Source organism: Zalophus californianus, chromosome 16 (assembly GCF_009762305.2).
Source record: "Zalophus californianus isolate mZalCal1 chromosome 16, mZalCal1.pri.v2, whole genome shotgun sequence".
Classification (NCBI taxonomy): domain Eukaryota; kingdom Metazoa; phylum Chordata; class Mammalia; order Carnivora; family Otariidae; genus Zalophus; species Zalophus californianus.
The window spans coordinates 12,976,501-12,993,153 of record NC_045610.1 but is presented as its reverse complement, the minus strand read 5'-3'; the positions used below and the strand labels follow the sequence as shown (position 1 = coordinate 12,993,153).

General features: G+C 46.5%; 1 protein-coding gene across 6 annotated transcripts in view; it reads right to left on the bottom strand.

Moving 5' to 3' along the window:
• Window positions 1-88: 88 nt before the first annotated feature.
• DHRS7B (dehydrogenase/reductase 7B) overlaps window positions 89-16,653 on the bottom strand; it is a 59,870-nt gene continuing 43,305 nt past the window's right edge. For all 6 annotated transcript variants that reach the window (XM_027625869.2, XM_027625870.2, XM_035724595.1 and 3 more), the window contains 5 exons: window positions 16,511-16,620; window positions 7,610-7,826; window positions 6,907-6,999; window positions 3,096-3,248; window positions 89-1,422 (listed from right to left, as the gene is read on the bottom strand). In XM_027625869.2, the coding sequence (XP_027481670.2) occupies window positions 1,217-1,422; window positions 3,096-3,248; window positions 6,907-6,999; window positions 7,610-7,826; window positions 16,511-16,620 (779 nt within the window). In that variant the 3' untranslated portion in view covers window positions 89-1,216. The remainder of the gene's footprint in view (window positions 1,423-3,095; window positions 3,249-6,906; window positions 7,000-7,609; window positions 7,827-16,510; window positions 16,621-16,653) is intronic.

Below are 16,653 nucleotides of genomic sequence, written 5' to 3'. Positions count from 1 at the left end.
CTGGGCGCTGGGGAAGGTCACCAGAGCTAATGCCCCACGCCTCGTCCTGCTCCCAGGAAACTCGACAGCCTCAAACACTCACCACAGGTTGGCTTTGGCCATTTTTATTTCAGGGACAGCTGTTTAAGATACAAGCTCTGCAGGGCCAGGATACGGCGTAGGATGCCACGACGACGCGCTAGGGCATTTTTACTCCACGTCGGGGAAGCCATACAAAACACCCACAATTTCCACTTTCAGCCTCGATAAGAGGAAAAGTGTCATCCTAAACTTCAGGTATGATGTTGATTTACTCACTGAACTTCAACCATGTATTTTTCATAAATCAGAAACGTGGCGGCGGGCATCCCTTCTGGCCCCACTCGAACAGGCAGAGCTAACAAATGACTTCTGTCACCGGGGGCCAGCTGCGGCCTCAAGAACCGCCCCGCCCCCCCCCCCCCCCCCCCCCCCAAGCGCACCAGGCTTCGGAGTCTCACTTCCCAGAGATCTGCGGGACCATCCGGGTGCTTTGCCTCTCCCTTTTGGCTGCCATGTCCTTGTACATTCATCTTCTGCTTGGAGTGGGGCCTGGTCTACACGGCTTCAGGCGAGAGTGCACAGGGAAACCAGGGAATTCCTTTGAGGTACTAAAGCCAGCATCACTTGGGTTATGTGGAAAGACGGAACACACAGGAGCCCATTTGTTGTGTTGGATGACGGACTGTAGGACCCTGACCGTGGATACGGATGACAGCTTCTTAAAAGGACAGCCTGCTCCCTCGAGTACTGTAGGTGACTCTGCCAAAACCATTAGTTTGTGATCCAGATCAGTCAAATATGAGAAGTGGGTCATGTGATGTCAGGATGTCTTCCGTCTTCAAGACTGAAACACTTTCTAGGAGCTGGCTGAGGCTGGATTTCAAAGGAGGCATGGTGCTGGCAGCCCTCGAGGACTACAACTCTTAACCGTTCTGCTCATTTATTTCAGAGTCTTAGTTTAAACCCAGCTCCACATTTGTTCCTTAAGGTTTACCCCTCACCCCTACGAAGCTGGGTGCCCTCTTTGGTTCTCATTCTATTAGCAGGGGCCTAGCCAGGGATCTTCAGAAGTGTGTGTTTCATCTCTCCCACCCATAAGACAAATATCCAGTAAGGTCTCAACAAATGCAGCCGTCCCTTGTCGAGGAGCTGCACCCAGCCAGGTGCTGCTCCCTAGCCCAGCTCGGACGCGCCACTAAGAGTTCTTGGACTTCCGCTCCTTTCTGGCCCTGGAGGCCATGAGGCTGAAGAAGAGCCCAGGAGCCAGAGTTCGCAGATAAATGGCCAAGGAAGGCAACAGGTCGGCCAGGATCACATCCTTCTTTTTCTTCCCCACGGCAGCCAGAACATCTCGGGCCACCTCCACAGGGCTCCGGCCCTGGGCCGTGGTCTTGTCCATAACTAAAATAAACAAAACAAAAGAAAGTCATGAACCAGAAAGCAGAAGTCCCTCTCTCAAGGACTTGAGCAGACATGGACCAATGTCAGCTGGGTTTGCTGAATTTCCCACCACGAAGCTCTTTCCACCGCCTGTTGGGAGGAACGTGGTATGCCGCCACCCCTGACTAGTCTGTACTCCCAAGAAATGAGGAAGCCGTCTGCAGGTCGGTGTGTGTGAGCGGGGAAAGGGAATGCGGGTGAGACACGGGAACGAGGCAGACGAGCCCCCTCAGCGCTTAGGAACTGGTAGCCCGTGACAAAGGCCGAAGGCCAGGCCGCACGGGGTCCCACAGAGTGAGCCCTTCACGCACAGTGATTCCAGGCCTTGGGAACTGTCCACTGGAACCAACACCACAGGATGGTGTGGTGCTGGGTTGGTCTTGAGTAGCCTGGCCTGAGGTCTGCCAGACGGGGGATGAGAGAAGACTAGGAGCGCCCACCGCCGTGAGAGTGAAGTAACTCAGGAACAGATGTCACAATTCCCCCGTCACGTGTTAACTGGACAAGAACCAGTAAGAAAGCCTTGGTTTGTCTGCGGTGTTACAGACAGCTGCAGGGAGTTTAGGAGGTGTTTGGCTGGTTAACACCAACATTCCTTCCTAGTAATCCGACAATTTTGCTCACAAAGTAGAGCTAGCTGGCGGGCGGAGAAGAGAGGCCACCAGCACAGGCCATTTGCCACCACCGGTGAGCTGTCCAAACTGCATGAGCTTCCTCACCGGTATCTGTTCTCACCGTGCTGCTGTAAACACAGAATAGGAAGTTTCTGACTGTTGCTTACTTTTAAATGTCACAGACAGAATTGTTAAAAAAGGATTCTTCTAGGTATAAATAAGTATGAACCTCTCTGACTCAATGCTTCTGTATGGTTCCTGCTGACTGGCTGAGTGAGCAGCTATCCAGGGCCCGCACAGTCGTGGTTCAGGTCTGGCTGGGGGTGGGGGGTGTAGGACCTGCAGGCCCCTGCTGAACACCAGAGCACAGGCCCAAGAGGGCACATTCAGGGAGGCAGGACATGGCAGGTCACTTCTCAGAGAGGTGGGGCCATGCAAGCATGGGGAAGCAGAGCCAGCCCCCCCATCGACAGCACGCGTGGCGCAGCGGACCTGGGAGGCTGGGGGCCAGGCCGTTCGGCCCACTAGTGCTGACTGCATGTCAGCTCACCATGTCTTTGGCTGAAGCAAGCTGGAGACTGAGACCGGCACCCCTAGCCTCACCCCAGAAGGCTGCACTCTTTCCTTTGAGCACCCTGAAATCAGTCATTTCTCAAGCACACTGGGTGGGGAGTATTTTGGGTCAAGCAACCCCTACTTTCCATGAAGTTAATCCACTTTAATTTTACTTTAATTTAATTTGGAAGCTTGGCCTTCCAAGTCCTTCAAAGGACTCTCAGTCCTGGCCACCAGGGACCCTGTTCCAACAGCTGCAATGGTGATGCTCAGGCTAAGGACGGCTTGTGGTAAATGACCACTAATCAACAGTACGTATTAACCAATACCCACACATCAAGGTTTTTGGTTTGAAAAATTACATTGCAAATGAAAATAACCAAAGAATCATCAGGGAAGAGAGGCACACCTCACTGTGGCCAACCAACAGCTTGTCATGGAACAAAAAAGAAACCAGGGCCTCACCTCCGTATGTGGACCCGTCGGCAGTGACGGCATTGAGAGAGAGATTGGTGTGGATGTAGCCAGGGCTGATGACAGTCACCTCGATCTCATACTGCTCCATCTCGGCACGAAGACAGTCAAAGAATGCCTGGGTTGCATGTTTGGAGGCCGCATCTGCAAAGGTTCACAGCCAGACACACAGGTGAGGGAGAGGGCCTGGGACAGACAGGCCCACAGATTCATTCCCGTTCATTCTCTTTTATTTAAAAACTAATACTACAATTTAAGATTACGGTATTAAGGCAGCGTTCATTTCCTGAGTTAGGGAAGCGTATCGTACCCTTGTTCTCAGGAAATACCCTGAACTGTGTAGGAGTAAAGGCGTGTCATGTCTCCAACCTTCTTTCAAGTGGGTCAGGAAAAAAACCTAGAAATTTTATATACACACACATGTGCATACATACACACAACACACACACACTAGGATAAAGCAAATACGGTCAAATGTTAACAATTGGGGAATCTGTATGAAGGGGCCATGGGAGTTCTTTGTAATGTTCCTGTGAGTTTTCTTTAAATCAAAATTCTTTTTTTTTTAAAGATGTATTTATTTATCTTAGAGAGAGTGTGAGAGTGTGGGGGGGGCAGGGCAGAGCGTGAGGGAGAGAACCTCAAGCAGACTCCCCGCTGAGCACGGAGCCCAACGCAGGGCTTGACCTCCGCCCCATGAGATCAGAACCTGAGCAGAAATCACAAGTTGGACATTCAACCAGCTGAGCCACCCAGGTGCCCTGAAATCTGCAATTATTCTAAAGTTAGGAGTTTAAAAAAAAAAAAAAATTAATGCCTACTAGGTAAAACATTCACACAGGACGGAGGATTTGAAGTAAAAAATGAAGGTCTTCCTTCTGTCTTCCAGTTCCGTTCTCCAGAGGTCACCTATGCTTTCGGTTTCTCAGGACTGACTCTTTACATATCCTGTGTTCATATAAAGAATTTTTTGTGAGCTCAAACCGTTTATATTATTCCTGCAAGTAGCTTTCTTCACCCAGTGGCGCAGAGCTAGCAGTCTCTGTGTTGCCCATACAGGCCCGCCATGCTTCCACGGGTCATGGGACCAGAGAAGCGGCCCGAGCCACGGGACCTTGTGGGTGGTTTCCAGGTTTTGTCACTGAAGCAGCGCTACCAGGGGGCATCCCTGCAGGCCTGGGAGTGTGTGTATGAAATCCATGCCTGGCTTTCTTACGTATTTATAGTCTGACAGACCTCCGTGGAGGGGCTCTCCACTGCGAAAAGCTACTGAGCTTGCTCCCCTGGGAGCCACTGAGCCACGGCAGCTCTTCAGCCATGGCTCCAAACATGCTGACAGGTGCTCTGTGAGGGGACACAGTGACCGGACAATGACATTCTTGGAAAACACATGGCATCTCCACTGAAAATCAGTTTCCTCCCATTCAGATTTCTAAATGTTTTAGTCTTAGGGAAGGGGAATCCATCGGCCAAGAAAACAGGAAGGGAAGCAGCAAGGAAGTGTCCCAGCGAGTCACATGAGAAATTCCAGGGTCGGAACTCACTGCAGCAGCTTGAGGCCAGCAGCTTCGCTTGGGGCCAGGTTGCTGGGGGCTGACGGCGTAGTTTGTGGGTAGGCAGGTGGAGAGCTTCTCCTATCACCTGTGATCCCAGGGGGGTAGCCCAGGCCCAAGGACTGAGAAGAGTCATCCCGGGGGTCCCCCAGAATGGAAGGCCACACCCGGGGGCGCCTGGGTGGCTCAGTCGTTAGGCGTCTGCCTTCAGCTCAGGTCATGATCCCAGGGTCCTGGGATCGAGCCCCGCATCGGGCTCCCTGCTCCGCGGGAGGTCTGCTTCTCCCTCTCCCACTCCGCCTGCTTGTGTTCTCTCTCTCGCTGTCTCTCTCTCTCTCTCTCTCTGTCAAATAAATAAACAAAGTCTTAAAAAAAAATAAAGAAGGCCACACCCTGCTGACTGGTCTCACGGAGTCTCAGGCCGTAGGTCCTGGCAACTCACGGCTGGCAACAGGGAGCCCGCCGAGCCGCAGGGCACGGGGCTCGACACGCCACCCAGATCATCTCACTTGGTTCTCATGAGAGCAGTGGGAGACCGGGAGAGCGGCTCTCCCATTTCAGAGACGAGAAGACTGCTGCTCACCAGGATCAACCAACGTGCCCAGGCACGCTGCCACATTCGGTCTGCTTGTTAGGGAGTGCCCAGACCAACTGTGTGTGACCTACTACAGGCACAGGCCAAGGCGGAGAACAAAATTCAGAGATGAAATCAAAGTAAAGGCTGGAAGCTTGCCTTTACCCTGATTTACCTATTATCAACATTTTAGCTCACTTGCGTTCTCATTTGTGATTCTATTCATTCCTGGACCACTGGAGCTGCCTTCGATAGGTGTCCTGTGCTGTCGGAGCCGAAAGAGAACGCCGGCAAACAGGGAAATAACCAGCACAGACACAAATATGGCTGGGGTGCTTCCCAATTCACAAAGGACTTGCCATCTCCAGATGTCTCATTTCATCTTTAACACATCTCTGTGGAGTGTGTATGAGAGCTGTCGGTCTCTTAACAAGCAAGGAAATGGAGGCGGGTAGTCAGAGAAATTAAATTACTTGCCCAAGGACATGCAACTAGAACCACAAGGCAGAGCAGGGGGTCCGCTCTTGAGAGAGAGAGGGTGTCTTTGTGAAAGTTCCAGTTCAGCCGCGCCGTGTCATCCAGCTGGATGTCTGCGACTGTCCTTTCAAAATGCTGACGCAGCTCTGCTCTCCCTTCCCTCGCTGCCAAGTCTGCAGCTGCGTGAGGCAGAGGCCAGCGCTTGGAGGCGGTGAGAGCAGCTGAGGCTGCTACAGGTCAGTCTTGCAGAGGGTGGAGCAAAGAACGGAGCTCCGGGGGCAGTTTGTGAAATCACCTTTAAAATCTGTTAACACCCCCCCCGTGTTTGCTTGCTGGTACAACAGGAAGGCAGGCAGACGGGCGAAACGAGATCTCAAACTTCTGGTGCGGTCACACGCACATGGAGGTGACAGTGTGAACTGGAAGTCAATCGGCAGTTCTAGTTTTTGGTCGTACTTACTATTTTCCACTTTTTGGAGACCCTCCCATGAGTGACCAGAGATGGAAGTATTTTAGGATATTCTGGGTAGCACATCATTGCTACTGGTCAAGAACTGAAGGGAAAGTAATCCCCGTGTGTCCAGAAAAATGGCTAAATCACTCACGTCACATCTATTCAATGCATTACTACAGACCCACCTAAGAGGATCCAGTGAACTGCGGGTGTTGATACGGAAAGTTGCCTCGTCGAGTGGAATAAGCGAGCCGCGGAACAGTACGTATAACGTGATCCCATGTTTGAGTGTTTGATCACAGGAAAGAAGCTGGGAGGCATGTGCTGCAGAGTGATGACGTGGAAGTGCCTGGGTGTCCCCGGTGGAAAGCGGTAACGAGCTAGTGGCTGACGCACGTGCGGCACCTAGGCCAGGCCAGCGCTGCACGCATGGCCCTCGCAGACTACCGCAGTCGTCCGGCGGCCCTCCGAGGCTGGGACCGGCCCGTCTCCCTTCTGCAGATGAAGACTGGGGTACAGAGCAGGAGGGACCGTTGCACAAGGTCACGTAGGCGGGGTAAGGGGTAGAGCTGGGATGTGAACCCAGCCATTCTGCTCAGGAGAGCGCATTCTCGTCAGGCCCCCTCACACCCTGTGTTGAATGTCTCTCTAGTGTCTGAATTCTGCATACTAAACGTGCTATTTTTATAATCCTGAGAAAACAATAAGGAAGAGCGCACAGGGGAGGGAGCAGGGAGTACTCACATGCTGATCGGAAGGGAATGCTGATTTTGCCCTGGATGCTGCTGATCACAACAACGTGGCCTTGTCGTCTTTTGATCATGGAGGGCAGGAGCGCTAGAGACAGACAGCGGGGGTTTAGAGACGACTTTTCTTGTGGGCACGCAGCTAACGCTGACAGGAGGTGACCTCGCTTATTATGTGCACTCAGAGCCAGGCGAGGGGACAGGGAAAGCGGCTCCGCGGGGAGCACCACGCGGGTTGGAAGTCTCAGGCCTCCTGCACCCAGCAGACCACCAGCAGGAGGGAGGAGGCCAGCAGACAGTGGGAAGGAGGGGAGGAGGGAGGCAGGCAGAAGCCCAGTCCCTCCGAACGGTCAGCTCGGTCCCCTTCTCTAGGGAGAGCCTCTCCCCTTGAGTGATATCTGTGGCTGGGCACAAAAATGTCCACGCTTTGTATGGGCTTCCAAACCCCGTGGAAAGGAAACGGATGCAATGCTGTGCAGATAAGCTGTCACCGAGGAGAACACCCTGGTTTAAGGCTAGAAGGCAGATACAGAAAATGCAAAGGGAAGCCTGGAGAGAACAAACCCCCAAGCTGTAATGCCCACACCCATTCCAGGGTAAAACAGACGGAGACGGGCAACATCGGGCTAAAAAGCAATCCAGTAAAGTACGAAGGCTGCCGCCATACAGTGGTCTTTTTGCTTTTACTTCAGGACTATTACCTTTTGTTAGAGCAACTGGGCCAAAGTAGTTCGTCTCCATGACTTTCTTATCCACGTCCGTGGTGGTGTCCACGATGGCGCCGCGGTAGCTGATGCCGGCGTTGTTGAGGAGCACGTCCACGTGGCCGAAGCGCTGCAGGATCTCCGCCGCCGCTGCGACAATGGCCCCAGGGTCGGCGAGGTCAAAGGTCACCGTGTAAGGCCGGTGTGTCTGCACCTGGTCCAACAGGACAGAAACCAGATGCACCTTCAGAGTGACAGGCGTGTGAGCCACGTGTCCCTGCTCCGAGTGCCGCGAGCAGCCTACTGGGCGTGACGTGACACAGGCTTCTCACACCTCTCTTCCGCAGAAATGTGGCCCGGAGCTTTCCTGCCGCTGGTGCTCACACCCGACCTGGGCAACTTTTCCCCTGAACTGAAAATGAGTAGTAGAGCCAGGCTCCCCTCCCTACCTCGGGCCAGCACTGTGCTGTACGTCGTCATGACGCTGAACAGTGCCCCTCCTGACAGGGGCTATGCTTCTCTGGCTGTGCTTTTTGTTCATTTGTTCATGAAACTTTTTTATAGATATCTCCTATGTGCCAGACACTGGGGCCAGGGCAGAAAGCAAGACAGACATGGTTCCTGTCTTCCAGAAGCATACCATCCAGTGAGGAAGACAAATTCTGTAACTGTAAAGAATATCATGAAGAAGTATAAGATGCTAGAGAAATGAATAACTGAGCCATCTAACTTACAGGGCTTCCCAATGGACATGAGCTTAACAAGAGATTAAAAGGAGCGGTGGAGATGTGAAATCAGAGAAGATGGCATAGTTGGAAGTGCCAGGAATCTGTCTTTCCACCTGGACGTTGTACTGGCAGAAACTCTCTGAAGCGACAATTTTGGAACTCTGGAGTCTATCTGAATGCTTGTAGATTGCAGGGCAGTGCTTGCCTGGCAAATTATGCATAATTTTGGTCCATTCTACCTATCACCTTGGTGGTAGGCTTCCATCCCCCATCCCCATTTCCTGTGGCAGGCAGCTGTAGGAAAACCCATGCTTCTGGGGCAGCGTGAGGGAGCCATAATAGGCAATAAGGACCTTGTCTTCTAAAAATCAGGGTTGTATTCTGGTGATGGATCACTGAGGTGCGGCATGGAGGCAAGTTGAATTATTCTAACCACCACTGGCTAAAATGGTTTTCAGTAGATTTAAACCTGTAGTTAACACCTGTGGTTTGGTAGTTAAAGTAAAGTAGTTAACACCTGTTGTTTTGATATTCAAAAATATAAATAAGTCCCCAGAAAACATACCCGAGGAAGCCCAGACGATGAACTTACCAAAGATTTTTAAAACAAATGTCTTAAAAGATCCTCAAAGTGCTAAAGGAAGACATGGACAAAGGCAGGAAATTGATGTATAAACAAAATGAGTATCATTAAAGAAATGCCATCAAAGAAACAAATTATAAAAAAAATTCTGGAGCTCAAAGTACAACTTCCGAAATGGAAAATACACTACAAGTATACAAAGCACATTTGAGCAAGTAGAAGAGCGAAGCAGTGGAACAGAAGAAAGGACAACTGAAATTACTGAGCCTGAGAACAAGAAAAAAGAATGAGGAAAAGTAAACAGAGCCTAAGGGATCTGTGGGACATCATCAAGTGTCAATAAACACACTGTGGGAATCTGAGAAGGAGAAGAGACAGAGAGACGGGTGGAATGAACATCTGAAGAAATAATTGCTGAAAACTTCCTAAACTTTATGAAAGACATGAAAACTACACATTCAAGAAGCTTGACACCAAACTGGATAAAATTCAGAGGCCCATACGGAGGCACATTATAATCAAACTGTCAAAAGACAAAAAGAGAGAGAGAGAGAATCCTGAAAACATCAAGAGAGAACTACTCTAACATAAAAGGAATTCTCAGTAAGATGATGAGCTGATGTCTCATCAGAAACCTTGGAGGCCAGAAGACAGTGGGTTGATAAAAGGGTGGAAAGAAAAAAAAAAACAAAAAACCTGTCAACCAAGAATCCTGTATCTGGCACAACTACCCTTAGAAAATGAGGGAGAAATTAAGATTCCCAGATGAACAAAAGCTGAGGGAGCTAGTTACCAGTAGACCCGCTCTGCCAGAAATGCTAAAGGGAGTCCTTCAGGTTTGAAATGAAAGTAAGCTGGTCAGGGTAACCTGAAGTCATATGAAGACGATGTAAAGATCTCTGGTAAAGTAAATGCACGGGCAAGTATAAAAGCTACTATTATTGTAATTTTGGCTTGTAACTCCACTTTTTACTTTCTACCTTATTTAAAAGACAAATGTGTTTGAAAACTATTATTTTTTTTATTATAGTTTTTTTTTATTATGTTATGTTAGTCACCATACATTACATCATTAGTTTTTGATGTAGTGTTCCATGATTCATTGTTTGTGCATAACACCCAGTGCTCCATGCAGAACGTGCCCTCTTTAATACCCATCACCAGGCTAACCCATCCCCCCACCCCCCTCCCCTCTAGAACCCTCAGTTTGTTTTTCAGAGTCCATCGTCTCTCATGGTTCGTCTCCCCCTCTGATTCCCCCTCCTTCGTTCTTCCCCTATTTTTTTTTTTTTTTAACGTATAATGCATTATTTGTTTCAGAGGTACAGGTCTGTGATTCAACAGTCTTGCACAATTCAAAGCGCTCACCATAGCACATACCCTCCCCAGTGTCTATCACCCAGCCACCCCATCCCTCCCACCCCCCACCACTCCAGCAACCCTCAGTTTGTTTCCTGAGATTAAGAATTCCTCATATCAGTGAGGTCATATGATACATGTCTTTCTCTGATTGACTTATTTCGCTCAGCATAACACCCTCCAGTTCCATCCACGTCGTTGCAAATGGCAAGATCTCATTCCTTTTGATGGCTGCGTAATATTCCATTGTATATATATTATTAATCTGTTAACGGGCCGAGCACTGTATGAAGATGTAACCGGTGATGTGAATAACAGAAATGGGGGAGGACAGAGCCATAAAGCAGAAATTTGGTATGCTATGAATCCCCTTAGAAACCACACAACAATAGCTATAAAATATGCACACGAGGAAATGAGAAGGAAATCAAAAACATTTCACTACAAAAAAATCAACTGAACACAAAAGACAGTAATGCAGGAAGTGAGGGACCAGAAAAAGCTATAAAGCACACAGAAAACAAACAGCCAAATGGCAGAGGTTCCTCCTTACTAATAATTACTTTAAATATAAACCATTTAAACTCTCTCATCAAAACACTGATAGCTGGAATTTTTTTTCAAAATCCAACTATACACTGTCTTTAAGAGACTCATTTTACATCCAAAGATACAATTAGGCTGAAAGTGAACGGATGAAAAAAAGGTTATTCCATGTAAATAATAACCAAAAGAGAGCTGGAGTGGCTGTACCAATATCGGACAAAACAGGCTTAAATCAGAAAAGGACAAAAAGGGACCTTATGTGCAGGCATACCTCAGAGACATTGTAGGTTTGGTTTCAGACCGCCACAGTACAGCAAATATCTCAATAAAGCAAGCCAGAGGAATTTTCTGGTTTCCCAGGAGATACAGAAGTTATCTTTACCCTGTATTGTAGTCTATTAGTGTGCAATAGCATTTTGTCTAACAAAACAACGTACGTATCTTAATTTAACAATATGGCTATAAAGTGTGAACCATCATCTGAACTTTCAGTGAGTTGTAATCACTGATCACAGATCACCATAACAAATTAATAATGGAAAAGTTTGAAATATTGTGAGAATTACCAGAATGTGACACAGAGACATGACGTGTGCAAACGCTGTTGGAAAAATGGCACTGATAGACTAGATCAATATGTGCTTGTCACAAAACCTTCAATTTGTAAAATACACCGTATCGGCAAAGCACAATACAGTGAAACACAATAAAATAAGGTAAGCCTGTGATAATAAAGAGGTATTCGTTATAGCAAAAAAAAATGTAGTTACTGTAAATATTTATGTACCTAATAATAGACCCTCAAAATATATGAAGCAAAAGTCAACAGAATTGAAGGGAGACATAGACAGTTCTATAATAATATTGTGATATTTCCATATTCCATTTTCAAGAGTGGACAGAACAACCAATCAGAAGATCAATTACAAAATAGGTGACCTGAATACTATAAACCAACAGGACTGAACAGACACATACAGAACATCCCACCCAACAACAGCACGACACACATTCTTCTGAAGCACACATGGAACATTCTCTAGGATAGACCACATGTTAGGCCACGAGACAAATGCTAACAGGCTGAAAAAGACAGATATCATTCAAAGCGTCTTCTTCAACCACAGTGTGATGAAGCTAGAAATCAGTAACAGAAGGTAAACTGGAAACCCAGTGGAAATGAAACAACACACTCTTAAAGAACCACTGACTCAAAAGAAATAACAAAGGCAATTAGAGACTATTTAGACACAAATGAAAATGAATACATAACATACCCAAAGTTAGGGGATGCAGTGAAAGCAGTGTTAAGAGGGAAATTTACACTATAAATGCCTACATTAAAAAAAAAAAGATCTCTAATCAATAATATAAATTTACAACAACTTTACAGCTTACACCCGGGAACTGGAACAGAGTAAAACTAACCCAAAAGCTAGCAGAGGAAGGAAATAAAGATTAGAGAGGAGATAAAATAGAAAGTAGAAATAAAGAAAATCATGAAACCAAAAGCTGGTTCTTCGAAAAGAGTGACAAAATTGAGAAACCATTAGCTAGACAAAGAAAGAAAGGATAGAGCGAGTCCCTATGCACAAATTATCTGACTCAAGAAGAAATGGAAAAATCTCAGCAGACATAGAACACGTAGACAGATTGAAGCAATAACCTAAAACCTCCCAACAAAGACATGTCAGGCAGCAAATGGCTTCACTGGGGAATTATTTTACCAAACTTCAAAGAAGAATTAACATCAACACTTCTCACACTCTTCCAAAAAACTGAAGAAGGAGAGAACACTTCTTAACTCAATTCTGAGAGGCCAGCATTACTCTGATACCAAGTCCGGATAAAGACATCACAAGAAAATTACAGACCAATATCCTTTATGAATACAGATGCTAAAATCCTCAACAAAATACTAGCAAATCAAATTCAACAGCATATTGAAAAGATTATTCACCATGAACAAGTGAGATTTATCCTAGGAATGCAGGGGTGGTCCAAATCAATCAGTATATCACATTAATAGAACAAAGGAAAAAATTACATCATCGTCTCAACTGATGCAAAAAAGAGATTTGACAAATTCCAACCACCCTTTAATGATAAAAACCCAGAAAACCAGGAATGGACGGGAAAGTCCACAACAGTGGTAAAGGATATTTATGAAAAACCTACAGCTAATATATGTTCCCAATGGTGTAAGACAGGAGGTGTTGCCCTATGACCAAGAACCAGACAAGGATGCTTGCTTTCATGTAGGTATTCAACACCGTCCTAGGGTTGTAATCAGAGCACTTACACAAGAACAAGAAATAAAAGGACACCCATATTGGACAGGAAAAGGTACAACTTTTCACAGAGGTCAGGATCCCAAACATAGGAAATCCCGAGGAATCCAGAGAAAGCCACAGAGCCAATGTAAGTCAGCTTAGCAGAGTGCAGTTACCAGAACAACACACACATACCAGCAATGGATAATCTGAAAAGGAAATGAGGAAAGCAAAATTTAGTTAGGAATAAATCGAACTAAAGAGGTCAAAGATTTGTATGCTAAACACTGCAGAACATTGCTGATAGAAATGAAAGAAAACCTAAATACATGGAAAGACATCTCACGTTCACGGACTGGAAGACTTAACACGGTTAAGTAGTCACTGCTATCCAAAGTGATCTACAGAGTCAATGCTAGCCCTATCAAAATAATTGCATGTTTTGGAGGAAATAGGAAAAAAAATCCTAAAATCCATATGGAATCTCAAAGGTCCCCGCATAACCAAAACAATATTGGGGAAAAAAAAAAAAAGGAACACAGCTGGAAGAGTCACACTTCCTGATTTCAAAACTTACTACAAAGCTACAGCAAAGGGTGTGGGAATGGCATAAAGAAAGACACACAGACCAATGAAATAGGACGGACAGCCCAGAAATCAATGCTCGCATACATGGCCAAATGACTGTTGACAGGGGTGCAAGACCATTCAAGCAGGAAAGAACAATCTTTTTCAACAACTGGTGGGTGCTGGGAAAACTGGATATACACATGCAAAAGAATGAAGTTGTGGGGCGCCGGGGTGGCTCAGTCGTTGAGCGTCTGCCTTCGGCTCAGGTCATGGTCCCGGGGTCCTGGGATCGAGCCCCGCATCGGGCTCCCTGCTCGGCGGGAAGCCTGCTTCTCCCTCTCCCACTCCCCCTGCTTGTGTTCCCTCTCTCGCTGTGTCTCTCTCTGTCAAATAAATAGATAAAAATCTTAAAAAAAAAAAAAGAATGAAGTTGAAACCTTACCTAATACTGTATACAAAAATTAAATCAAGTGGATCAAAGACCTAAATGTTGGGAGTTAAAATTACAGAACTTTTAGAATAAAACATTGAGGAAAATCTTCAAAACATCAGACGTGGCAACAACCTCGTGGATATGACACCACAAGTACAGTCAACAAAAGAAAAATAAACTGGGCTTCATCAAAAATAAAAACTTTTCAGTGGCTCGGTTGGGCATCTGACTCTTGATTTGGGCTCAGGTCATGATCTCGGGGTCGTGAGATCGAGCCCCGAATCAAGCTCTGCACTCAGCATGGAGTCTGCTAGAGATTCTTTCTCTTGCTCCCCCTCTGCCCCTCCACCTGCTCGTGTGTGCGCGTGCTCTGTCTCTCAAATGAATAATAAAATCTTATGCGTGCTCTCTCGAATAATAAAATCTTTACTGAAAAAAAGGAAAACTTGGGGCACCTGGGTGGCTCAGTCGCTTAAGCGTCTGCCTTCGGCTCAGGTCACGATCCCGGGGTCCTGGGATCGAGCCCCACGTCGGGCTCCCTGCTCAGTGAGGAGTCTGCTTCTCCTTCTCCCCCTGCTTGTGTTCTCTCTCTCTCAAATAAATAAATAAATAAATAATCTACAAAAAAAAAAAAGTAAAACTTTTCTGCATCAAAGGATACTGTCAACAAAGTGGAAAGACAATCTACTGAATGAGAAAAAATATTTGCAAACCACAGATCTGATAAAGGATTACTATCCAGAACATATACACAACTAAACTCAACGACAAAAACAAACAACCTGATTTAAAAAGACAGGAGAAGGACTTGAAAAGACAGACATTCCTCCAAAGAAGACATCTAAATGGTCAGTAAGCACATGAAGAGATGCTCAATGTCATTTGTAATTAGAGAAATGCAACTCAAAACCACAATGAGATACCATTTTCTATCTCTTAGGATGGGTACAATTAAAAGACAAAGAAAAGAACAACTGTTGGCAAGAATGTGGAGAAAGCAAAACCTTTGTGTGGTGCTGGTGGGAATGTCAAATGGTAGAGCTGCTGTGGAAAACAGAAGACAATTCTTCAAAAGGTTATACATAAAACTACCCTATGACCCAGCCATTCCACTCCTAGGTCTATATTCAAAAAAACTGAGAGCAGGGACTCAGATAACGTGTACAACTATGTTCAGTGCAGCATTATTCACAATAGCCAAAAGGCAGAAACTCTAGTGTACGTCAACAGAGTAATGGATAAATCCAAATGTGGTATATATGGACCGCACTGATCTGAGGAATTCTTAATCTCAGGAAACAAACGGAGGGTTGCTGGAGTGGCGGGGGGTGGGAGGGATGGGGTGGCTGAGTGATAGACATTGGGGAGGGTATGTGCTACGGTGAGCGCTGTGAATTGTGCAAGACTGTTCAATCACAGACCTGTACCTCTGAAACAAATAATACATTATATGTAAAAAAAAAAAAAAAAAAGAAGAAGATAGCAGGAGGGGAAGAATGAAGGGGGGTAAATCAGAGGGGGAGATGAACCATGAGAGACGATGGACTCTGAGAAACAAACTGAGGGTTCTGGGGGGGGGGATGGGTTAGCCCGGTGATGGGTATTAAAGAGGGCACGTTCTGCGTGGAGCACTGGGTGTTATGCACAAACAATGAATCATAGAACACTACATCAAAAACTAATGATGTGATGTATGGTGATTAACATAACAATAAAAAATTCAAAGGGAAAAAATGTGGTATATATGTATGCTGCAATAATACTCCGCCATAAAATGGAATGAAATTTTGATACACGCTACAATCTGGATGAACCCCGAAGACATAATGCGTAGTGAAATAGCCAGACACAGAGAGACAAATATATTGTCCACTTAGATAAGGTATCTGGAAGAGGCAAATACACAGACAGTAGAATAGATGTTTCCAGGCACCGGGGAGAGGGGAGGAAGACTGAATGATTGTTAACAGGTACAGAATTTTTGTTGGGGATGGTAAGTACAGAAAGTGGTGACAGTTGTATACATTCTGAATGTGTCTAATGCCACTGAGTTGTACATCAATAAATGGTTAAATTCATTAATACTATGATACGTATATTTTATTTATATGTATATCTTTATATGCATGTAAGTACTATGTTATGTATATTTTTCCACAATTAAAATTTTAGGAGTCACAGCCAACCTCCCCCTATCTCCCACCGTAGAGAGACGAATAGGTGTCAGCCAGGTGAAGGGGGAGCGGAAGCACTCACGGAGGGAACTGCCCAAACTCAGTGGCAGAGTCGGGATCTGAACCGGGCAACAGGCCTCCCTCCTCAGGCAAGGAGACCTGCCATCTCCTCAGACGCCTGAAGATGATGGCCTGCCCCTCTGGCCCACGGAAAACACACCCCTGGGCTCACCTGGGTGGCCAGAGAAGCAGTAAGTTCTTCGGTGAGCTCTTCCAGGGCCTCCCGGTTTCGGCCGCAGAGCACCAGCTTAGCACCCGCAGTGTAGAAGACTCTGGCGCATTCTAAGGGAGGGAGAAAGAACCTTGACAGCTGAG